This window comes from Ahaetulla prasina, chromosome 1 (assembly GCF_028640845.1).
Source record: "Ahaetulla prasina isolate Xishuangbanna chromosome 1, ASM2864084v1, whole genome shotgun sequence".
NCBI lineage: Eukaryota > Metazoa > Chordata > Lepidosauria > Squamata > Colubridae > Ahaetulla > Ahaetulla prasina.
In genome coordinates, this window is record NC_080539.1 from 374,064,883 (window position 1) to 374,089,703 (window position 24,821).

At 45.5% G+C, this 24,821-nt stretch overlaps 1 protein-coding gene across 1 annotated transcript in view; it reads left to right on the forward strand.

Moving 5' to 3' along the window:
• The window catches only part of MAP2K2 (mitogen-activated protein kinase kinase 2), a 54,081-nt gene that overhangs the window by 26,733 nt on the left and 2,527 nt on the right, over positions 1–24,821 (forward strand). Inside the window, exons 4-10 of the mRNA XM_058163629.1 lie at positions 3,008–3,085; positions 4,105–4,156; positions 5,528–5,652; positions 8,932–9,145; positions 13,595–13,659; positions 16,526–16,587; positions 19,758–19,803. Of these exons, the coding sequence (XP_058019612.1) occupies positions 3,008–3,085; positions 4,105–4,156; positions 5,528–5,652; positions 8,932–9,145; positions 13,595–13,659; positions 16,526–16,587; positions 19,758–19,803 (642 nt within the window). The remainder of the gene's footprint in view (positions 1–3,007; positions 3,086–4,104; positions 4,157–5,527; positions 5,653–8,931; positions 9,146–13,594; positions 13,660–16,525; positions 16,588–19,757; positions 19,804–24,821) is intronic.

A 24,821-nucleotide genomic window follows, 5' to 3' on the forward strand; every position in this document is an offset into this window, starting at 1 on the left:
CGACCATAATGGAGCCTGCCCATTATGGTCATGAGTTCATATATCATGTTATATGTCATTCAGACTCGCTCTCTGAGGGAGACCGGTAGTTCAGAAAGGTGGAAAATCAATAAATTGTGACAGTTGTAAAGTAGGTCGCCCATGTGACCGGCCCGATTTTATTACCTTTTTGTCTTTTTTTCCAGAAGTCATTAAGTAAATGCTGTGGTTGTTAAGTGAACCTAGTATTCCCTATAGGGCATTTTTGCCGAAAACTGACAACGCTTTGACAAAAGCGTTGTAACTTGCAGTTATGTGACTGCAGGACGCTACAAACTATCATAAACGTGTGGGTCGAGTGCTAGGTGCCCCGAATGCAGTTCACATGACCAGGATGGTTGATGCAACTTTGGAATTAGGTTGTAAGTACCTTTTGGGAGGGGTGGAATTTGATGTAATTTTCACCATTCTTAAGTCGAGGACTACCTGTATAACACATCTAAGCATAGATGCACCATAAATAAATTGAAGTTCCCTGTTTTAACTCTCCTTCTTAGAATAACAGAGTTGGAAGGGACCTTGTAGGTCATCTAGTCCAACCCCTCGCCCAAGCAGGAGACCCCCACACCATTTCTGAGAGATGGCAGCCCAGTCTCTTCTTGAAAGCCTCCAGTCATGAAGCTCCCACAACTTCTGAAGGCAACTTCTGTTCCATGGGTTTGATTGCTCTCAGTCAGAAAATGTCTCCTTATTTCCAGGTTGAATCTCTCTCCTTGATCAGTTTCCATCCGTTATTCCTTCCGAAAATCGCACTTATTTCTCCCTTCTATGGCATTTCTCTTTTTTTGCTGCATTTTAAGTTACCCATGACAAAGATCCCATCTTTTGTACCATTTAGGTTGCCATATTAAACCCTCTACAGCATGTAAATAATAAAAATGGGATAACCCAGTAGTAGTGCTGGAGGAAGAAGAGGAGGTTTTCCCCAATTAAACCAATTTGTCCCAGAAATATGATGGGTATTCGTCTCCCTTCACCTTGTCTTCTGTAGCCTGGTCTTGAACGTTCTCCTCACCTTGCTAAATTCAGCTGGTGGCTCGTGTATTCATCCTGCATCCCAGCAGGTCAAGGTGAGGCACGTAATACTCCCTCATCCATTTTGCTCTCCTAGCAACCATCCTGTGAGATTGATTGCGGCTGACAGTTACTGAGGCCAGTGGTCATGTGAGGACACAAACACGAGCCTTTCTGGTCCCCTTTCAGCCCTGCACAGAAGCTGCTGTTAGGATTTGTCACAGCATTGTGCCCTTTCAGGGCAGAATATTTTCCATGTGTTCTGCAAAGGTTTTAACTTTCTCTGGTACAAGAACAGTAGATGTGCTGCACATGTTTATGGGGTGTCTTGATGATGATGATGGTGATGATGATTATGATATCATCCGTTCAGTCATATCTGATTCTTGGCGATTCTATGGACCAGGTCTCTTCCGATCTTGCTTCGAGTTTTTCCATGTTCTGGCTGATGTCATCTTTGATGGTATCCAGGCCACCGTGTTCTTTGGAGGTCTGGTTTCCTTTTACCGCTAACTCTTCCCAACATTATTGCTTTCTCCAGTGAATGGAGTACCTTAGCCAAGCCATATTGTCAGCTTTGGAAGCCATACTTGGCCGAAGGCTTCCACACGCTGCCACTTTCTCCTGTGTGGGAAAGTAGGGGAGGAGGCTGGTGGTACAAGGGATTATTAGACATAACAACATTCTTCCTGCTGGTCAAGGTCAGGCTGGGTTTGCATCTGGAGAAGGAGTGGCCGGAGTGATGTCTCGAGATGGGACGGTTGAAGATTGGAGCCTGTGATCGGCAGAGGGGTCATGAGGGTGGGGATTTTGGAGTTTGTATTACTGGGGGAGGAACCCGGATCCCCAGATTCGGATTTCCACCAACTGTGCCAGCTTACCTATGCTAGTAAAAGAATTTTGAAAGATGTTTGCTTCGGAGTCTTTTCTGCAAGGAGGGTTTTCTGGAACGCTGACACATATATTGTTTCAAGTAACCCAGATGTAATACAGTCTGTTGAGAAGGAAGGTACCTTGAATTACAAAAAATATATTAAGAATCTTCAGGAAAACCTCACTTTTTGTGTGCTGGGCGGCTATATAAATTTAATAAATAGATTTTTAAAAATGAGAATCTACTTCGTTAGTTCTCCTGAACTATAGCTAATTAAAGCAGATGGAGAATGGTTGACAACAAAGAGGGTTTAACATTTTGCTTCCTGACTGTGAACCAGAGCTGCTGCGAATCGTCTTTGGCTCTTGTCAATCAACTTTCCTATAGAATTCATTATTAAGAGGTTTGGTTGTGGCAAGGTGGGGTTGTGTCTTCTCTAACAACACTCCATTTGCAGAACGCTTTTTGAGGGGGTAGCCTGTCCTTTCTTCGTCTAATTTCAGGCAAGTTGTTGAAATTTTATATGCCTTGTATTTTTCAAGTGATACTAAGATATTCTTTGGGCTCTTTCTTACTTAAATCTGGTTTCTTATTCATTTGGTTGAGTGGGATGTTTTCTGATTCTAAATTTTAAGATAATATAGGGTGCTGCTGGCCTAGAAACCAGGAGACTGAGAATTCTAGTCCCACCTTAAGCCTGAAAATAGGCTGCCTTAAGCATGAAAGCAGAAGATGTTGAGTTCTAGTACTGCGTTTGACATGAAACCTGGCTGGGTGACTTTGAGCCTATCACCAGTGGATAGTGAATTCTAGAACTGCGTTAGATATGAAACCTGGCTGGGTGAGTTCAATCACCAGAAGATGGTGAGTTGTAGTTTCACCTTAGCACAAAAGACAACTGGGTGACTTTGGGCCAGTCCCTTTCTCTCAGCCCAACTCACCTCACAGGGTTGTTGCTGCAGGGACAATAGGAAGAGGAAGGAGTATGTATGTTCTCCACCTTGAGTTACTTATAATGTAATAAAGGCGGGATTAAAAGCCAATGAATTAATCGACATAATTACCTTTCCCTGGTTTTAGGATGGCGGTTCCTTGGATCAGGTTTTGAAAGAAGCCAAGAGGATTCCTGAAGAAATTTTGGGCAAAGTCAGTATAGCAGTGAGTATGCAGCTGTCTCCTTTTAATTCCCCCCAAACAAGGTTTTGCAAGATACAGAGTCTCATATGTATCCTTCTTGAAGCATTTGGGCACCAAATTATCCCTTCAGTCAGAGACGGCCACCCTCTGTTGTATCACACATGTGTATAGATGTTGTGGCTCCAGCGCCCCCCCCCCTCCACCGGGCCTGGCCCCCTGCCAGAGAGTGACTCAGAGAGTGAGGGGGAAGGGCCGTCAGGGCTCCCTTCTGCAGGGCTGGCTTCCCTGGCTCAGCTCCAGAGGCAGGCCAGGTGGAAGAGGTGACGAGGCCTCCATCTCCTGTATCTCCCCCCAGGAAACGCTTCTAGACCCAGCTGAGGACAATCAGTCCTGGTTAGATCCCAGGTTTCGTAGACAAGAGAGGCGGGAACAACAGAAGTAGGGGTGGGGCAGGCCTAGAAAGTACTGAGTCACGGAGCCACACCCCACAGGGTATAAAAGCAGGAGGGGCTGCTATACTGCTTTGTGACGAACAAATCAAACTGCCTAGAGAGAACTTGAGCTGAAGTGCTGTTTATTCCTGATTTCCTGGTTGACACGCCGGCATCAAGAAAGATAACAGAAAAACCTTGGCAGACGCTCACTGGGTTGCTGCCAGAGCTGATAGCTGCCGTGGACTCAGTTGCTGGCTAATTGAGTCATTTCTCGTGTCTCCCAGACTGAGGTGGGGGGGACAGAACATCAGATCTTTATTTTTTTATTTTCCCATTTATAAAATGGGGATCATGCTTGCTTCCATTCCTGAAATCCTGATTTCTCTTCTCTTTCTTTTCTCTCCTCCCCTCTCCTCTCCTCTCCTCTCCTCTCCTCTCCTCTCCTCTCCTCTCCTCTCCTCTCCTCTCCTCTCCTCTCCTCTCCTCTCCTCTCCTCTCCTCTCCTCTCCTCTCCTCTCCTCTCCTCTCCTCTCCTCTCCTCTCCTCTCCTCCCCTCTCCTCCCCTCCCATCCCCTCCCCTCGTTTTCTTTTTTCTTCTGTTTTCAGGTTCTGCGAGGATTGGCTTATTTACGAGAGAAACACCAAATCATGCACCGAGGTAAGCATTGGTTGTAATAGAAGGAGGAGTCTGTATACATAAGTGAATTGGGATTTTGTGTGTGTGTGTGTGTGTGTGTGTGTGTATCTATTTATGCACAAAAAATCTGGAAATTGTGTTGCATTCTGTATCACACAGCTCTTACACAGACCATGGCTGCTTCTTGCTGGCAGCTGCTCTTGAGGGAAGCCTCTTCTGTTACCTTGGTGTTTCTGTCAGAACTGGGGGGTGGGGGGAGAGAAAGGTTGCTTATTAAGAAAAGCCCTTCACAGTCCTGAAATTCATCCCTTGCAGTTTTAAAGTCTTCCAAATTTTGCTTTCCAGCAATGGAAGGAGAATTTGGGCAGGGAGGTCGTTTCCATTGTGGGTTTCCTGAATCTCAGAAAAGTTTTGGGGGACCATACACACGGGATTGCAAGATGATCGCTGAAGGACACCAGGGAACGGACAACATCTAGGCCTGCATAAAATCAGCCCAAAGTCACAGGTTCATTGGGCCCAGGGTACAGCCATTGAGCATGCAGGTGGTCCTCGATTTATGACCGCAGTTGAGCCCAAAATTTCCATTGCTAAGCAAGACCGTCTTGTTTTTCTTGGCACAGTTGTTAAGCGAATCACTGCCATTGTTAAGTCAGTAAGACAGTTGTTACGTGAATCTGGCTTCCCCGTTGCCTTTGCTTGTCAGGAGGTCGCAAAAGGGGATCACGGGACATTGCAACCGTCATAAATGTGAACCAGTTGCCAAACGTCCGAATTTTGATCACGTGACTGAATATGATGCAACAGTTGTAAGTGTGAAAAACGGTCCCAAGATGCCTTTGTGATGTTGAACGGTCACTAAACAAATGGTTCTTAAGTCGAGGTCTACCTGTATTTATTGGTTTATTAATATTAATATTTTATCTTTTTTTTGGCAGTTTTAAGATAGGTGGATTTCAACTGCCAGAATTCCCCAGCCAGCCACGTTGATTTAATCCAAGAGTTTGGCCATGGTCTAAAACAGGGGTCACTAACTTTTCGGACTTCAGGGACCACTAAATTCATAATTTTAAATCTCAAGGACCACTAATAACGAATTTTTTAAAAAGATAAATAGTATTTAGTGCAATATAAAAAATGCAAATAATTTTTTTGCAGACCACCAAAATTTTCTCGCAGACCACCAGTGCTCCACGGACCACTGGTCGGTGACCACTGGTCTAAAAGACCCTTTGCAAGGTTCTTTCCTGTCTTCATTAGGGGGGAGAAACCATAGAGCTTTTATCTAGAACAGTCTCCAAGTGGAATTCCTTTTTAGGATGCCTTTTCAGTGTTTGGTTGTGGGGTTCCCCACCACCCCTTTCGTCTCTTAAAACAGTTTCTTGTTTGCAGATGTGAAGCCTTCTAACATCTTGGTGAATTCCCGAGGCGAGATTAAGCTGTGTGATTTTGGAGTCAGCGGGCAGCTCATCGACTCCATGGCCAATTCCTTTGTGGGCACCCGATCCTACATGTCTGTAGGTCCTCTTCCTTCCTTATGTGCTGTTTTTAAAAACGGAGTTAGGACATGTAAAATTTGTCCTGTGGGGAGGGATTGCTACTATATGACAGCTGGTGTGGGGATGTTGTAATGAAGAGTGCCTAATTTCAACTCTCTCTCTCACACACACTCTCTTTCTCTCCCCCCCCTCTCGTAATGACTTGTGTTTTGTTGCAGCTACGTTGCCTTAAACTGGTGTTTTCCCAACCTTGGGAACTTTAAGATGTGAAGATTTCAACTCCCAGAATTCCCCAGCCAGCCATGCTGGATGGGGAATTCTGGAAGTTGGGCCACACATCTTAAAGTTCCCAAGTTAGGAACATTGCCATAAACAGTGTCTGTAAGAGCCAAGGTAGCGCAGTGGTTAGAGTACAGTACTGCAGGGTACTTCAGCTGACTGCTAGCTGCAGTTCAGCAGTTCAAATCTCACCAGGTTCAAGGTTGATTCAGCCTTCCATCCTTCCGAGGTGGGTAAAATGAGGACCCAGATTGTTAGGGCCAATATGCTGGCTCTGTAAACTGCTTAGAGGGGGCTGTAAAAGCCCTATGAAGCAGTATATAAGTCTTAAGTGCTATTGCTAGTGCTTCCTTTAAGCTGGATCTGTTTCTTTCTGATCTCAACTACCTTTGAGCTATGAATGCCTTCATTTTTCCGGCAGAAACTTCCTCTCCAAGCCTATCCTTAATCCTGTCTGATCTAGAGGAAGCTCAAGCATTTGTATCAGACACAACAATTCCAAAGAAGCAGCTAAATTAAAGCAGCAGACAAAACCAGAATTCTTTACAATTCTGACTTTGTACGTGATTGGCTGGTGAGCCATTCGGTTGCTTCCACTGGGCTCCAGTGACTAATAAGAAGAATTAGACCTGAAGAAGCTTGTTGGGCAAGAAGCGAAATGTTTTCAAAGAAAATGAGAAAATCCAGTTGCCTTTTAAAAACAGCAATAGCACTTAGACTTATATATCACTTCACAGTGCTTTACAGCCCTCTCTAAGCAGTTTATAGAGTCAGCATATTGCCCCAAATAAACTGAGCCCTCATTTTACCCACCTCGGAAGGATGGAAGGCTGAGTCAGCCTTGAGCCTGTCAGGATCGAACTGCTGGCAGTGGGCAGAGTCAGCCTGCAATACTGCATTCTAACTGCTGCACCACCATAGTTCTTGAGAGAGGGAAGGTGGGAGGGAGAGCGAGGATAGACAGACAGACACAGCAATAGATAGCAATAGATAGATATTGTAGATCAGGGGTGTCAAACTCGCGTCGTCACGTGACGTAGCAGGACTTTTTTTCCCCTTCGCTAAACCAGGCGTGGCCGTGGCCAGTGTGTGACACATCTGGCCTGTGGGCCGCAAGTTTGACAGCCCTGTTGTAGATAGAAGATAGATAGAGATAGAGGGATATATGATAATTAGCAATAGCACTTAAACTTACATACCGCTTTACAGTGCTTTCCAGCCCTCTGAGCGGTTTACAGAATCGGACTCTTTCCCCCAACGATCTGGGCCCTCCTTTTATCGACCTCGGAAGGACGGATGGCTGTATCAACCTTGAGCCGGTCAGGATCAAACTGCTGGCAGTGAGCAGAGTCCGCCTGCAATACTACATTCTAACCACTGCATCACCACAGCTCCTTTTGGGGGAAAAGAAAGCCCTTGGGACAACCATAATCTAGATGATTAAGAATTTCCATAGACATTAAAAAGAGGAAGCTACTCCGGTGGCCCTAGTTTGATCTCTCAATAGGCGTGAAATACAGAATCTGACTTCCGATTTATTGGGTTCAAAGAACAGAACCAAAGTACAAACCTAATACAGCATATATATAAAATGAGTGGACCTTTTAGAGTCATTTGTTAGCAAGAACAAAATGGGGAGCAAAGGCACAGTCTTTACTGGATCACAAGAAGTTGGAATCCCGGTGTTATGTTATGTTTTTTATTTATATACCAGCTGGTAACCCAGCGTTGCCTGGGTATTTATGGATGTCAAACCCTTTGTCTGACAGGGAGCCATTGAGAGGGGCCTTTCTTCCCCCTACTCCCATGCCCATCATCCCTGCCCTCTCCCCCCTCCCATGCACTCCTCTTTCCTGCCCTGTCTACGATCCTGGCACTTTGCCCCAAATCCATCAGGCGCTTCCCGATTGCTCCACTGGAGGGAGAACTTCACGGCTGCCTTTCCAGAGGAAGCTGCGAAGGAACTGACATCACAAACAGTTGCTGCTCTAGGATGCCGCACTCGCTGTCCTTGACGGCCCAGGCGTTACACAGTTATCCTGAGTACACCGCCCTGAGTCCTTCGGGAGATGGTGCGGTATAGAAATGTAATTATAAATAAAAATAAATAAATAAAAATATCCTGGAAAACACACAGATGGGTATCTTACCCCCACAGAATTTGTTTCCAGATAGTAAGTCACCTGTGCACCAAGTTTGGTTGAAATTGCTCAAGGTGTTCCAGAGTTATGCCGGAACATACATACATACAGCCTTTTTTATATAGATAGATTACATTTCTATGCCACCCACCTCACTGTTACAGTGACTCTGGGTGGCTTGCAGCATGGTAAATAGGTAAAAACGATGATACAAAGCGATTAAAATCAGGAGGCTTAAATAAGAAACTAAAAACCATGAGGACAGGTGACACGAGGGTGGGGATCGTTCTTTCTAGCCTGCCAACTGCCCCCAACATAGTGCTCTCTTGTTGGGGCCCCAGACCAGCCAGCAGAGCTGGGGGTTTCCAGTCTCTTCCAGAAAGCCAGGATTGTGGACGCGACTCCAGCAGAGAGAATATTCCAATGTTTGGGGGGCACAGTGGAAAAGGCTCTTCTCCTGGGCCCTGCCAGCTGAAATCCTTTAGCAGACAATATCCAAAATATGCCTCTTCTGCTGACGTGAGCAGGGCGGGCTACTCTGCTGGCTGGTCTGGGGCCCCAACAAGAGTGCACAACTGTATTTTCTGCTTTTTTTATTTATTTGCATGCGATCCAGTAAGCAAAAGTTCTCTAGGTAGATTATTATAACTCTCTTGGCCTGGCTTCTGAAGAGCTGTTCTGGTAATTAACTGAGTATCTATCCAGACAGGGAAAACCTCTTTCAAATTCAGCCTTAGTGTTCCTGCTGGCTTGCCATAAATTTAAAACCCGCAGACACCTGGATATTGAAGGAGCCACTGGGATTGGCAGATGTGGGGTTTTGTGTTTTTTTTTTGCAAGATAGGCACTCACCCACCTCTGTTGCAATTGCTTGCAGCCTGAACGTTTACAAGGCACTCATTATTCCGTTCAGTCGGACATCTGGAGCATGGGCCTCTCCCTGGTGGAGCTGTCAATCGGACGGTATCCCATCCCCCCGCCCGATAGCAAGGAACTGGAAGTGATCTTTGGTCGTCCCATAGTCGATGGGGCCGAAGGGGAACCCCATAGCATCTCTCCGCGGCCCAGGCCCCCAGGACGTCCTGTTAGTGGTAAGAGTTCATTCCTGGGACATTGCTGGCAATTGAAATTATCTCTCTCTTGTTTTTTTAAAATGTCGGAAGGAAACATAATCATTCATAGTTGGACTGTGGTTAATTATTCCTAGCATTTTTCAAAGCGTGTTGATCCACTGGTTATGAAAGGAATTGACCAACCAGCTTGACATGGTAGGTTGAGAGAGATTGACAGGCCTCCCAAAGTTACCCAGCTGGCTTTCATGACTAAGGCGGGACTAGAACTCACAGTCTCCTGGTAATTGGCCCAAAGTCACCCAGCTGGCTTTCATGGCTAAGGTGGGACTAGAACTCACAGTCTCCTGGTGATTGGTCCAAAGTCACCCAGCTGGCTTTCATGGCTAAGGCGGGACTAGAACTCACAGTCTCCTGGTGATTGGTCCAAAGTCACCCAGCTGGCTTTCATGGCTAAGGCGGGACTAGAACTCACAGTCTCCTCGTGATTGGTCCAAAGTCACCCAGCTGGCTTTCATTCCTAAGGCAGGACTAGAACTCACAGTCTCCTCGTGATTGGTCCAAAGTCACCCAGCTGGCTTTCATACCTAAGGCGGGACTAGAACTCACAGTCTCCTCGTGATTGGTCCAAAGTCACCCAGCTGGCTTTCATACCTAAGGGACTAGAACTCACAGTCTCCTCGTGATTGGTCCAAAGTTACCCAGCTGGCTTTCATTCCTAAGGCAGGACTAGAACTCCCAGTCTCCTCGTGATTGGTCCAAAGTCACCCAGCTGGCTTTCATGGCTAAGGCGGGACTAGAACTCACAGTCTCCTTGTGATTGGTCCAAAGTCACCCAGCTGGCTTTCATGGCTAAGGCGGGACTAGAACTCACAGTCTCCTGGTGATTGGTCCAAAGTCACCCAGCTGGCTTTCATGGCTAAGGCGGGACTAGAACTCACAGTCTCCTCGTGATTGGTCCAAAGTCACCCAGCTGGCTTTCATACCTAAGGCGGGACTAGAACTCACAGTCTCCTCGTGATTGGTCCAAAGTCACCCAGCTGGCTTTCATACCTAAGGCGGGACTAGAACTCACAGTCTCCTCGTGATTCGTCCAAAGTCACCCAGCTGGCTTTCATGGCTAAGGCGGGACTAGAACTCACAGTCTCCTGGTGATTGGCCCAAAGTCACCCAGCTGGCTTTCATGGCTAAGGCGGGACTAGAACTCACAGTCTCCTGGTGATTAGTCCAAAGTCACCCAGCCGGCTTTCATGGCTAAGGCGGGACTAGAACTCACAGTCTCCTCGTGATTGGTCCAAAGTCACCCAGCCGGCTTTCATGCCTAAGGCGGGACTAGAACTCACAGTCTCCTCGTGATTGGTCCAAAGTCACCCAGCTGGCTTTCATACCTAAGGCGGGACTAGAACTCACAGTCTCCTCGTGATTGGTCCAAAGTCACCCAGCTGGCTTTCATACCTAAGGCGGGACTAGAACTCACAGTCTCCTCGTGATTGGTCCAAAGTCACCCAGCTGGCTTTCATGGCTAAGGTGGGACTAGAACTCACAGTCTCCTGGTGATTGGCCCAAAGTCACCCAGCTGGCTTTGTTTTCATGCCTAAGTGTCAGGCATGAAAGAACAGCACCAGCAGAATTAAACTCATGCCTATGCACATTTCAATAAATACTCATAACTGTTCCAATTCAATGATATTCAGTTTTAAAAATAATCAGTTACTAATGGCCCTCAATTTACAACCGCAATTGAGCCCAAAATTCCCATTGCTAAGCAAGACAGTTAAGTAAGTTTTGCTCCATTTTATGAGCTTTCTTGCCAGAGTGGTTAAGTGAATCCCTGCAGTTGTTAAGTTAGTAACACGGTTGTTAAGTGAATCCGGCTTCCCTATTAAGTTTGCTTGTCAGAAGGACGCAAAAGAGGATCATGTGACCCCAGGACACTGCAACCGTCCTATGTACATGCCAGTTGCCAAGTATTTTGATCATGTGGCCATGGCGATGCGGTAACTGTCATAAAGCATGAAAGACGGTCTTCAGTCACTTTTTCAGTGATTTAAGTAAATGGTTACAAGTTGAGGACTACCTGTACAGACTTTACAGATTCTTAACACGTTTTTTACTCTCCTCGGCTCACAAGTTTGCTTTAAATATGCTTTGAAATGAGACAAGCTGACTGGGGAATCTGCAGTGAGTTTCTTTTCGAGTCGGCTCAGCCATCCTTCTTGATGGGATGCCCTCCAGATACGTTGGACTGCAGCTAAACTATGCCTTGCTGGCATAAGTCGTGCTGACTGGCGGTGCTAAAGTTGAACATGGCACATACTGAGGCAGATAGGTTGGGGGGAGGGGATGTTGTAGCAAGATGTTGCTTGTCAACTTGGTGAAGATTGGGAGAATGAAAGAACGTGGTTTTCAAGCCCCAAAGATCCACAAACTCAGAGAATCAGTGGATAAAAATATCCAGTATCCAGAAGGGAAAGAAGGAGACTTCTCGATGGCAGTTAGCCAGTTTCATTCATGTTTTTTCCCATAGATAAAGATGTTCAGGCCTATACAGCTCATCTAGTGATGAAGGCACCAGGCTACAAACCAGGGGATGGTGAGTTCTAGTCTCACCTTATGCATTGAAGCTGGCTGGGTGATTTTGGGCCAATCACCAGGAGACAGTGAGTTCAAGTCCCACATTAGTCGTGAAAGCCGGTTGGGTTACTTTGAGACAATCACCAGGAGACAGTGAGTTCTAGTTCCGACTTGGCTGGGTGTGTTTAGGCCTATCACCAGGAGGCAGTGAATTCTAATCCCGCCAGGTACAAAAGCTGGTTGGGTGATTTTGAGCCAGTCTCCAGGAGTCAGTGAGTTCTAGTTCCGACTTAGGCAGCACAGCTGGCTGGTTATCTTTGGCCCAATCACCAGGAGACAGTGAGTTCTAGTCCCACCCTAGTTGTGAAAGCTGGTTGGGTGACTTTGGGCCAATCACCCAGGAGGCTGGGAGTTCTAGTCTTACCTTAAACAAGAAAGCCAGCTGCATGACTTTTTCAGCCAGTCCTCCTTCCCTCCCTCGCTCCCTCCCTCTCTCTTTCTCCCTCTCTCTCTCTCTCTCCATCTCTCTCTCTCTCTCTCTTTCTCTCTCTGCCCAACTCTCCTCACAGGGTCTTTGTTGTGGGGGACATAGGAAGAGGTAGGATTATTAGGAATGTTTACCACTTTTGAGTAATTTAAAAAAAATAACAGTGGGATAAACAAAAATAAAACAAAAAAAAAGGAATATTGTGGGTCTGAATAAACTTAACTTTGTTCTTATTATCTTACCTTTTAGGCTAAAAGTCACCAGGCAAGGTCATTATTTAAGACTAATAAGGTAGATCGCAGGCAGAACAAGCGGTTTCAGCCCAGCCTTCTGCCCTGTGTCTCCCCTAACCTCTCATATTAACTCCTGGGACTGGGTACAAGCTGGGACTGACTGCAGGTCATCCTTGACTTACAACAGTTCGTTTAGTGACCATTCCAAGTTACAACAGCACTGAAAAACATGACGGAGGACCGTGTTTCAAAGTTATGACCATTGCAGCAGCATCACGATCATACGATCAAAATTCGGACGCTTGGCAGCGGGGTCATACTTAACGACCGTTGCTGTGTCCCAAGGTCACGTGATCCCTTTCGGCGACCTTCCGACAAGCCAAGTCAGTGGGGAAGCCAGATTCGCTTAACAAACGGGTTACTGACTTTATCAACTGCGGGGATTCACTTAACCACGGTGGCAAGAAAGGTCGTAAAATGGGGCAAAACCCGCTTAGCAAATGTCTCACTTAACGGCAGAAATGTCGGGCTCCGTTGTCGTAAATCAAGGTCTACCTGTCTCTCAGAAGCCTGTTGCTGCTTCTCCGTGCATACCTTTAGGTTCCAAAGGCCAACCAGCCAGGCTACCGGTTGGGGTCAGATCCTGCTCTCCTTAAATATTCCCGTGGTTTCTTGAAGATGGGCACGCTTCTTGGCATAGAATAGAATAGAATAGAATAGAATAGAATAGAATAGATTTTTTATTGGCCAAGTGTGATTGGACACACAAGGAATTTGTCTTGGTGCATAAGCTCTCAGTGTACATAAAAGAAAAGATACGTTCATCAAGGTACAACATTTACAACACAATTGATGATCAATATATCAATATAAATCATAAGGATTGCCAGCAACAAGTTATAGTCATACAGTCATAAGTGGAAACAGATTGGTGATGGGAACTATGAGAAGATTAATAGTAGTGCAGATTCAGTAAATAGTCTGACAGTGTTGAGGGAATTATTTGTTTAGCAGAGTGATGGCCTTCGGGAAAAAACTGTTCTTGTGTCTAGTTATTCTGGTGTGCAGTGCTCTATAGCGTCGTTTTGAGGGTAGGAGTTGAAACAGTTTATGTTTCTTCGCATGTTCTTCGCATGCAGTTTTTTCATCCCACCTTTGCTCTTTTGAACCCTGCAGGTCATGGGATGGACAACCGCCCCGCCATGGCCATTTTTGAATTGCTTGACTACATTGTAAATGAGGTGAGTGGCCAGAAGACGACATTTTGACTCTCTGTTGCTCATTTGCTTTCATGCCTTTAAATCAAGTCCCTGGAGGCGTGGGATTAAAACGGTATGGTGGGCGGATTAAACATCTGGTGGAATATCTGGCTTTTCAGGTTTCATGGCCAGGTGCCCTTGCTGGTCAGCCTGCTCTGCGTTGCGAGCCTTCTCTTCCCTTCTCTGTTAATATCTATTTGTTAAATAAAAGCTCCCGACAAGTTTAAGCTTTGTCTGTTATGTTGAATTTTTATGTTTTACCGACAAAGAAATAAAGGGACACTAGTATAGATCTATTTATTAATTATTTATTTTATTAATTAGATTTCTAGACCGCCCTTCTCCCGAAGGACTCAGGGCGGTGTACAGCCTTATTAAAACACATAGGTACACAATAAATTTAAAATACATTTAAAATGAAATATTTAACCGGCCAATTTAAAACTAAAAACGGTCAAACGACCGATATAAAACCCTAAACTATAAAATCACCATTAAAAACCCATAACTTAAAAAACTAACCCAGTCCAGCGCAGATAAATAAGTAAGTTTTGAGCTCGCGGCGAAAGGTTCGGAGGTCCGGAAGTTGACGAAGTCCTGGGGGGAGCCCGTCCCAGAGGGCGGGAGCCCCCACAGAGAAGGCCCTTCCCCTGGGTGTCGCCAGACGACACTGTCGCGCCGACGGCACCCTGAGGAGTCCCTCTCTGTGAGAGCGCACGGGTCGGTGAGAGGTATTCGGTAGCAGCAGGCGGTCCCGTAAGTACCCGGGCCCTATGCCATGGAGCGCTTTAAAGACGTCCACCAACACCTTGAAGCGCACCCGGAAGGCCACAGGTAGCCAGTGCAGCCTGCGCAGGATAGGTGTCACGCGGGAGCCACGGGGGGCTCCCTCTATCACCCGCAGCTGCATTCTGACCAACTGCAGCCTCCGGATGCCCTTCAAGGGAGCCCCATGTAGAGAGCATTGCAATAATCCAGGCGGGAGGTAACAAGATTAACCTCTAAGCCACAGGTTCTCTTTTCTTTGTTGGCTATACCAGGGAAAAGATTAAGTGTTTTTTGTCAGGGGAAACCTGGTCTACCCAATTATGGGATGGAGCTTCGGAAGTTAATACATCTACCTAATATACAACTAGCCCAGGTTCGAATCCCAGAAAGGGTATTGCTAGTTGACAAGAGCTAAACAGCTTGAAATAGATCTACACTAGTCTCCCTTTATTTCTTTGTCAGTAAAACATAAAAAGTTCAACACAAAAGTAATTTGTCGTGAAAGCGACTGCCTGAAAAGGCTCCTGGATTGGGGCGGAAAGGCGGAAACGGAAGCAGTGTGCTCCATCCCATAACTGGGTAGACCGGGTTGCCCTGACAAAAGACACATTCTCTGTTATACCACTTCACTGAATCCACAGGTTAGAAGCCTCTAATCCTGGGGTCCCCAAAGCCTGGGCTGGGTCCTACTACTGGGCCTCAGCCTGTTTGGAACCGAGCCACACAAGCAGCGGGCAAGCACATACGCATGGGCAGCTCTATTTACATTACCAGCGAGCGCTCGTGAACACAGCGCCATTTACTCAAGCAGCAGGCGCTCACGTGCGAGGCTCCATTTGCACGAGTGGCGCGCGCACACCTTGTGTAAATGGAGTGGCGCGCACGAGCGCGGGCACCTGCCACTTGCATGGAACCATCCCTGCTCCTCAAGCTGGAAATGTTGGGGACGACTGGTCTAATCTGTCCTCCACCATGGTGTCATTCACGTCTGATTGCGTGTAAAAATAAGGTGCTGCCAATCAAATGGAAACTGCGCCATCCCATGTGTGTTTCAGCCTCGGCAAAAATGCAGAGAAAGGAAGAAAGAATGAATGAATGAAGATGGGCTGGGCCTTTCTGTCTGCATTCTTGCCTTTTAAGATGAAAGAGGAGGAAAACCAGGAAATTTCTCCTGTTGTGGACTGACGAGAGAGAAAAAGGGAGGGTCGCACAGATGAAGGATTCTGTTTGGGCTTTGCAAGAAAAAAAAACAAATGAAGAGAGAATGAAGAGGGTACAGATGGAAATAAATATATCGGAAGTAAGAAAGCAACACGACTTGAGTCCCTGCAAACTGTGTGGCTCTCTCGGGACTATTTCCATTCTGCACAGAGAGCAAGAATGGCTCTCCACCCCTGATCCCATTCTGTGGAGAGGCCACTTTGGGGAAGGGGACTTCGTTACTAAGTTATTAATATGCTAAGTTCTTTGGGGTCTTGAATGATGAATTAATGAGAAGCGTTGACAGATTCGGGAGAGCAAGGGGACTTCAGAGCCAAGGCCCCGAACCATGCTGAGTTTTCTCCATCCCTATCATTTGTGGCTTTTCTTCTTGACCAGTGAGGATTAGGAGCTTTTATCCAAATAAAAGAGGTTATTTGTAACTTAGGGTTGAGCTGTGAGGGTCCTTGGTGCTCTCTGAGCTTGGTTCTTTTCTTGCAGATGTTTCATAGCCCAACTAGGTAACTTCATCAGTTCTCATACCTTAATGCTTACTCCCTGCCAATGCTTGATGATGTTAGAATCAGCTAAGGAGCCGTTCATCTGGATTGCATCCTTGTACATAAATGTGTTCGAATCTCTCCAAACCTACAGGAAAACTTCAACATGCGACCATAATGGAGCCTGTCTGTTACAGTCGTGAATCATGGTGGTTTTAAAGGGTCTGCCCCCTGTGACTGACTTGAATTGATGACCTTTTTTGCAGTGGTCGTTAAGCAAATGCCACTGTCATTAAGTCAACCCATTGGCTGAAGACTGTTTTCCTAAACTGATATGGCTCACCGCACCTTAATTTTTTTCCCCCCCCTGTGTATTTCAGCCACCTCCAAAACTGCCGGCTGGGGTTTTCACCCAAGAATTCCAGGAGTTTGTAAATAAATGGTAAGACGTCTCGCACTTATCGATGGGAAATACAAAACCTTGGGATTAGGGGCCCTGGAGTCTGTGTGAATGCATCTCCTGGAAACATGCTGGCTCAGGATGAGGGATTCTCCCTTTTGGGTGCCAGACCTGCAAATGGGGACTTTAAGCATCACTGTTTGGTTTGGTGGCAGCAGTGACTCAGATAGAAAGTCCATACAGTGAGTGGTGAGGACACTGGAGAAGATCATAGAAAGCTCATTTCCCGTTATTCAGGATGCTGCTTATAAGTGCTATGTGCTTAGAAGCTTGAAGCCTTGTTAGAGACCCCACACACCCTCTTTACGTCTGTTTCTGTTGCTCCCCTCCGGGAGGAGGTTTCGAAGTACTTCTTGCAGGACTGTCAAATTCTGTAACAGCTTTGTTCCCTGATGCCATCCCTCTGGTAAACTTGCAAGATTGGTTTTTCTCGCCAAGTACACGTATACATCTGAGCTAGACTGGTTTCTCTGGGTCATAGAATATGTGTGGGTCTGCATAATTTTGTATTTATTTATTTTATCATGTTTAGAATTTTTAGAATTTTTAGAATTTAGAATTTTAGAATTTTTATTGGCCAAGTGTGATTGGACACACAAGGAATTTGTCTTGGTGCATATGCTCTCAGTGTACATAAAAGAAAAGATACGTTCATCAAGGTACAACATTTACAACACAATTGATGGTCAATATATCAATATAAATCATAAGGATTGCCAGCAACAAGTTATAGTCATACAGTCATAAGTGGAAAGAGATTGGTGATGGGAACTATGAAACGATTAATAGTAGTGCAGATTCAGTAAATAGTCTGACAATGTTGAGGGAATTATTTGTTTAGCAGAGTGATGGCCTTCGGGAAAAAACTGTTCTTGTGTCTAGTTCTGGTGTGCAGTGCTCTATAGCGTCGTTTTGAGGGTAGGCGTTGAAACAGTTTATGTCCTGGATGCGAGGGATCTGCAAATATTTTCACGGCCCTCTTCTTGATTCGTGCAGTATACAGATCCTCAATGGAAGGCAGGTTGGTAGCCGTTGTTTTTTCTGCACTTCTAATTATCCTCTGAAGTCTGTGTTTTTCTTGTTGGGTTGCAGAACTGAACCAGACAGTTATAGAGGTGCAAATGACAGACTCAATAATTCCTCTGTAGAACTGAATCAGCAGCTCCTTGGGCAGTTTGAGCTTCCTGAGTTGGCGCAGAAAGAACATTCTTTGCTGTCCTTTTTTAATGATGTTTTTGATGTTAGCTGTCCATTTGAGATCTTGCGATATGATAGAAAAAATTATGTAGTGTACATTGAAGGCGGTGACCCTTTGAGAGGTATATGCAGCGATTTTTCATTTTTAACGTATGCCAGTTAGTGTACATTCAGAGTGACAATAAAGTTAGTCTAAGTGCCAGGGCTCCTTGGTAGCGACAGATTATTTTCATCAAAAGATTAGAAAAAGTAACTTCTAAATGCAGTTCGGCAAAGCTGCCGGTTCCTCTCTTTCCGTCAGGTTGAGGATAGTCCCTATACAGATAGTCTCCGACTTAAAAGCACAACAGAGCGCCACATTTTTGTTGCTATAAGTGAGACATCTGTTAAGTGAATTTTGCTCCAATATACGACCTTTATTGCCACGGTTGTTAAACGAATCGCTGCCGTTATTAAGTTAGTGACACGGCAGTTAAGTGAATCTTATTAGAAAGTCACAAAGGGGGATCACGTCACACACAAACACACCCTGGGGGGACGCTGCAACCGTCATATATTCGAGTCAGGTGTCAAGCGGCCTAATTTTGATCACGTGACCGTGGGGATGCTGCAACGGTTGTAAGTGTGAAAAACGGTCGTAAGTCACTTCTTTCAGTCCGTTGTAACTTCAAACGGTCACTAAATGAACTTTGAATTAGAGAATTACAATTTTGTTGTAAGTCAAAGACTACCTCTATAGCTTTAGGGAGTTGCATACAGGTAGTCCTTGAATTATTTTTATTTATTTATTTATAATTGCATTTGTATACCACCCTTCCCCCGAAGGACTCAGGGCGGTTCACAGCCAGTTAAAAAATACAATAAATACAAATTAAAAAACAGACTAAAATTTATATAAATAGTGGCCAAAATATAAAAAAATGAAACAATATAAAAACTAAAACCCCATTTAAAATTACTTATTCAGGCTAGCCCAGCTCGATGGAATAAAAGAGTCTTCAGCTCCTCTTTTCGGGGAGTTGGCGAAGCCCTGGAGGCAGCTCATTCCAGAGGGCAGGAGCCCCCACAGAGAAGGGCCTGCCCCTGCGGGTCGCCAGTCAACATTGTTTCACCGACGGCACCCCAAGGAGGCCCTCCCTGTGGGAGCGCACAGGTCGGTGGGAGGCTGTTCGTGGCAGTAGGCAGTCCCGTAAATAGCCCGGTCCTAAGCCATGGAGCGCTTTAAAGGTGGTAACCAACACCTTGAATTGCACCCGAAAGACCACCGGAAGCCAGTGCAGCCCATGCAGGAGGGGTGTTATATGGGAGCCAAAAGGTGCTCCCTCTATTACCCGCACAGCCGCATTCTGGACCAGTTGGAGCTTCCGGGTGCTCTTCAAGGGGAGCCCCATGTAGAGAGCATTGCAGTAGTCCAGGCGAGATGTAACGAGGGCATGGGTGACTGTGCGCAGGGAAACCCGGTCCAGAAAGGGACGCAACTGGCGGATCAGGCGAACCTGATAAAAAGCCCCCCTGGCGACGGCCGTCAAATGGTCTTCAAGAGACAGCCGTGCATCCAGGAGGACGCCTAAGTTGCGCACCCTGTCCGTGGGGGCCAACGACTCGCCCCCAACAGTCAGCAATGGAGTAAGCTGGCTGTACCGGGAATCCGGCATCCACAGCCACTCGGTCTTCGAGGGATTGAGCTGAAGCCTGTTCCTCCCCATCCAATTATGACCACAATGGAGCCCAGTCACTTTTTTCAGTGCTGTCCTGACTCCGAACGGTCGCTAAAGGAACTGTTGTAAGTCAAGGACTAGCTCTGCTTTTGGTGCGGCCTTGCTTATGGCGGAGCCACGTGGATGGACTTGGGTTAGGACAGCTGAGGAGAGCTTTGGGGCTGAGTCCCCCAAGGAATATATGCGTGCTCATTTTGCAGTGATCATAATTGACCAGTCTTTATTTTTTCCCCCCAGCTTAATTAAAAACCCTGCTGAACGGGCGGATCTAAAGATGCTGATGGTAAGAATTGTCGAGTTGTGTGCTTCGTGTGCTCAAACACCGGATTTCCTTCACTAAGGCGATTCAAATCCTGGCTCCGTTGTCCAGGCAAATTGGTCCCTCTCCGTCTCGCTTACTGTTTTTTTTTTTAATTTTTTTTAAAAAAAAATTATTTGCATTTATATCCTGCCCTTCTCCGAAGACTCAGGGCGGCTTACACTGTGTTAAGCAATAGTCTTCATCCTATTTGTATATTATATACAAAGTCAACTTTATTGCCCCCAACAATCTGGGTTCTCATTTTACCTACCTTATAAAGGATGGAAGGCTGAGTCAACCTTGGGCCTGGTGGGACTTGAACTTGCAGTAATTGCAAGCAGCTGTGTTAATAACAGACTGTCTTAGTCTGCTGAGCCACCAGAGGCCCTTAACTCCCCTCTGAGGGTGTTCTTTGAGGAATTGCAGCCCGAGGGAGCATGGTGCCAAGTGCGAAAAGTCCTGAGAATCACACAATGATTGTGTAGATTGTCCAGGGAAAGACCTTGAATTGGGTAGATTATACTTTTCTTCCGGACCCCATTTGTGGCAGAGAGAAGGAGGTGGTTTCAAGCTGAGGAGCTACAGGATCCTCCCAAACCCCCAGTGGCCGAGACCTTCCCACATCCCCAGTAGCTGGAGTTCTCGCACATCCCTTTTCATATAATGAAAAGAAGGATGAGGGGTGACACGATAGCAGTGTTTTAATATCTCAGGGTTTGCCACAAAGAGGAGGGGGGGTTTCCATCTGTTTTCCAAAGCACCTGAAGGCAGGACAAGAAGCAACGGGTGGAATCTCATCAAGGAGAGAAGCAACTTAGAACTAAGGTAGACATTTCCTGGCAGACAATAGAATAGAATAGAATAGAATAGAATAGAATAGAATAGAATAGAATAGAATAGAATAGAAACAAACAAAACAAAAAATAGAATAGAATAGAATAGAATAGAATAGAATACAAAACATTTGCTAGACCTATTATTGAATACAGCTCACCTGTCTGGAACCCATACCACATTTCTGACATCAACACAATTGAAGGTGTCCAGAAATATTTTACAAGAAGAGTTCTCCACTCCTCTAATTACAACAAAATACCTTATGCCACCAGACTTGAAATCCTGGGTTTAGAAAACTTAGAACTATGCCGACTCCGACAAGACCTGTGCTTAACTCATAAAATCATCTGTTGCAATGTCCTTCCTGCTGAAGACTACTTCAGCTTCAATCGCAATAATACAAGAGCAAACAATAGATTTAAACTTAATGTTAACCGCTTCAATCTTGACTGCAGAAAATATGACTTCTGTAACAGAGTTTTAACGCTTGGAATTCACTACCTAACTCTGTGGTCTCGTCTCAAAATCCTTCAACCAAAAACTATCTACTATTGATCTCACCCCATTCCTAAGAGGTCTATAAGGGGCGTGCATAAGAGCACAAAAGTGCCTACCGTTCCTGTCCTATTGTTTCCTTTCATTATATCAAATTAATATAGTTATTGCATACTTTTGCTCATATATATGCTTATATGATATGTAGATATTTTATGTTGATGCTTGTGTATATTGTTGTGACAAAATAAAAAAATAGAATAGAATAGAATAGAATAGAATAGAGAACAGAACAGAACAATCAGTGGAACAACTTGCCTCCAGAAGTTGCGATGCCCCGTCACTGGAGTTTTTTAAGAAGAGACTGCACAGTCACTTGTCTGAAATGGTATAAGTCAGGGGTCTGCAAACTTGGCTCCTTTAAGACTTGTGGACTTCAACTCCCAGAGTTCCTCCTCTGGGAGTTGAAGTCCACAAGTCTTAAAGCAGCCAAGTTTGCAGACCCCTGGTATATGTTCTCCTGCTTCAGCAGGGGGTTGGACTAGAAGACCTCCAAGGTACCTTCCAGCTCTTACTCTGTTATCCCCAGTGGCTGGGATGTTCCCATACCACCAATGGTAGGGCCTTCCACTCCCACAGTGGCCGAGATCCTCTCTCACCAACAGTGGTCGGGATCTTCCCACACTCCCAGTAGCCAGGATCCTCCCACGCCACCAGTTAACTATGCCAGACTTACATCATTCATTCATAGCCATTTGCGTCGATGGCTCCCACTTGCTTCTGACTGAGTACAACGTTTTTCTTCCTTCCCAGTTAGTTAGTTAGTTCTAAAAATGAATCTAAAGAGTTTTTCCCCTTCGGTTTTCTGTTTTGTTTTGTTTTGTTCATTTGTTTGTTTCAATTGGCTGACACAAAGGGCCGACTCTGAGCCATGTTTAAAATTATCCCAAAGTGTAAGGACTCAGAAATGTAACTTCTTCTGAATTCCCCCTTGCTCAAAACACAAATCTTTATAAAGACTTCAGGAAGAAGGGAAAATCCATTGGGAAACAGGGAATGAGTTTCTGTATCCATGTTTCTCCTCTTTGGAGTTTTAAGTAGTGTGGACTTCCAACTCCCAGAATTGGGGTAGATATGGGGACTTCAGCTCCCATTTTCAGATGTGTGGACTTCAACTCCCAGAATTCCTCAGCCAGCCATGCTGGGAGTTGAACTCCACCTATCTTAATAACTGCCAAGGCTGAAAAAAAAAACGGCTTTTTATAGAAACAGAAAGTGGGCTCCGCATAAGACTCCGTCTGTCCGCTTATCTGCAGACAAGGAGAATTGTATCCAACTCTGCGCTGGTGAGATAATCCCCCAGTCCTTTCCTCACTTGCATTTCTTATTCCCAATATCGTCCGGAGAGCACAAAGTTGTGAATAAGCACATGTGACACAAATGTGATGTGAAACAGCAGGGTGGGTTTGACTTCCTTCAAAAGCCGCGTGTGCATTGAAGGAGGGGTCTGCTATCTACGAGGAACAGAAATTCGACAGAGGCCTCCAAGACGGGGCTTTCCGCTCCCAGCCAACCCCTCCGTCAACAAACTATCAAAAGAGAACTGAATTAATGACGGGGGGGGGGGGGAAATCCTTGGGCAGGAATCCACCCTAAATTAAAATAAAGGCAGTCCCCGATTTAAGACCACCAGTTGAGCCCAAAATTTCTGCTGTTAAGTGAGGCCTTTGTTAAGCGAGTTTGGCCCCATTTTTACAACCTTTCTTGCCCACCGTTGTTAAGCGAATCATCGCCGTTGATGAATAAGTAACCCGGTGGTTAAGAGAATCTGGCTCCCCCCCCCTTGACATTGCTTCTCAGAAGGTTGCAAAAGGGGATCCCCGTGCCCTTGGGACGCAGCAACGGTCGTAAGTTTGAACCAGTTGCCAAGCGTCAAAATTCTGAGCACATAAACAAAGATCGTAACTCTGAAAAACAGCTGTCATTTTTTTCCCAGTGCGGTTCTAAATTTGAACGGTCACTAAACGAACAGGCCGTAAGCCGAGGACTACCTATACATTCAAGATGTGTCAATGTGTGGGTGTGGAATTATAAGGAGTTAATTTTTTTCTTTAAATTCAAATGTCCATTTTTTGAATTTTTTAAGCCCTCCCCATTATTATTATTTGTAAATACAGGATATTAAAATTTGCCTTTTGCTGCTTGAAACTGCTTTAAAGAGCCCCATGTCTCTTTAAATGCGGGCAAGCTGCAGTTTTCAGCATTCCTCGACGCTGCCTATTATAAATGTGGTTGTTGTGCTGTGTAGGGCCACAGACTCTTCAGTAGTTTCTTGGAGCCACAATCTAGACAGGGCTCCCCCAAAACTTACAGCTGTCCCTCAACTTGCAAAGACAATTGGGACCAAAATTTCCATTGCTAATTCGTGGGTGGATAGAATAGGAATAGGAATGGAATTAAGAATAAGGATTGAAATTAGAATTTAGAATAGAAGGGACTGTGGAGGTCTTCTAGTCCAACCCCCTGCTTAGGCAGGAAACCCTACACCTTTTCAGACATATGGTTGCCCAATCTCTTCTTTAAAACTCCCAGTGAAACATTCACAATTTCTGGAGGCAAGTTGTTCCACGGCAGGGATCTCCAACCTTGGTCCCTTTTAGACTTGTGGACTTCAACTCCCAGAGTTCCTCAGCCAGCTTTGCTGAGGGACTCTGGGAGTTGAAGTCCACAAGTCTTAAAGGGACCAAGGTTGGAGACCCCTGTTCCACGGATTATTTGTCCTAACTGAACTGTCAGGAAATTCCTCCTTAGTTCTAAGTTGCTTCTCTCCTTGATTAGTTTCCACCCATTGCTTCTTCTCCTGCCCTCAGGTGCTTTGGAGAATAGCTTGACTCCCTCTTCTTTGTGGCAGCCCCTGAGATATTGGAAAACTGTTATCATGTCTCCCCCAGTCCTTCTTTTCATTAAACTAGACATACCGAGTTCCTGCAACCGTTCTTCATATGTTTTAGCCTCCAGTCCCCTCATCCTCTTCGTTGCTCTTCTCTGCACTTATTAAATGAGTGACTGCTGATTTTACAACCTTTTTTGCACGTGTCTCCAGAGATTATCCGTCGTCCAGTTCTCACGGTTGTCGCATATGAGCAACTGGCCTTTTTTTGGTTTGTTACTTTGAAAAAGTTTCGCTTCTCATCCAAGAAGCTTTTTTCTTCTTCTTCACATCTGAAGAAACTTCTTGGATGAGAAGCGAAACTTTTTCAGAGGTGGGGGGGGGAACCAAAAGAAACTCCAGTTGTCTATTGGGGAAAAAACACCTTTGGGACTTTTTTTTTTTTTTTTTTGGCCACTGTGGTTAAGAACTTCAGTGCCATTGTTAAGTGAATCACACGGTCGTTAAAGCGAATCCAGATTGTCCCATTGTCGGAAGCCAGCTGGGCAGATTTCAAACGGCCATCACTCGGTCCTGGGCGGCTGCACTTGCCGTAAAACATACACACACCGGTTCGCCATGCCTCGGAATTTTGTTGATGTGATGTGATGGTCGTAAGTGCAAGGACTGGCCGTACGTTGCTTTTTTTGTAAGACAGTCGGTTGTAAATGGAGGATAACCTGTACTGTGACGGATATTCTTTGTGTCCTTTTTCAAAAGCCCCACACCCCAGGGGTCT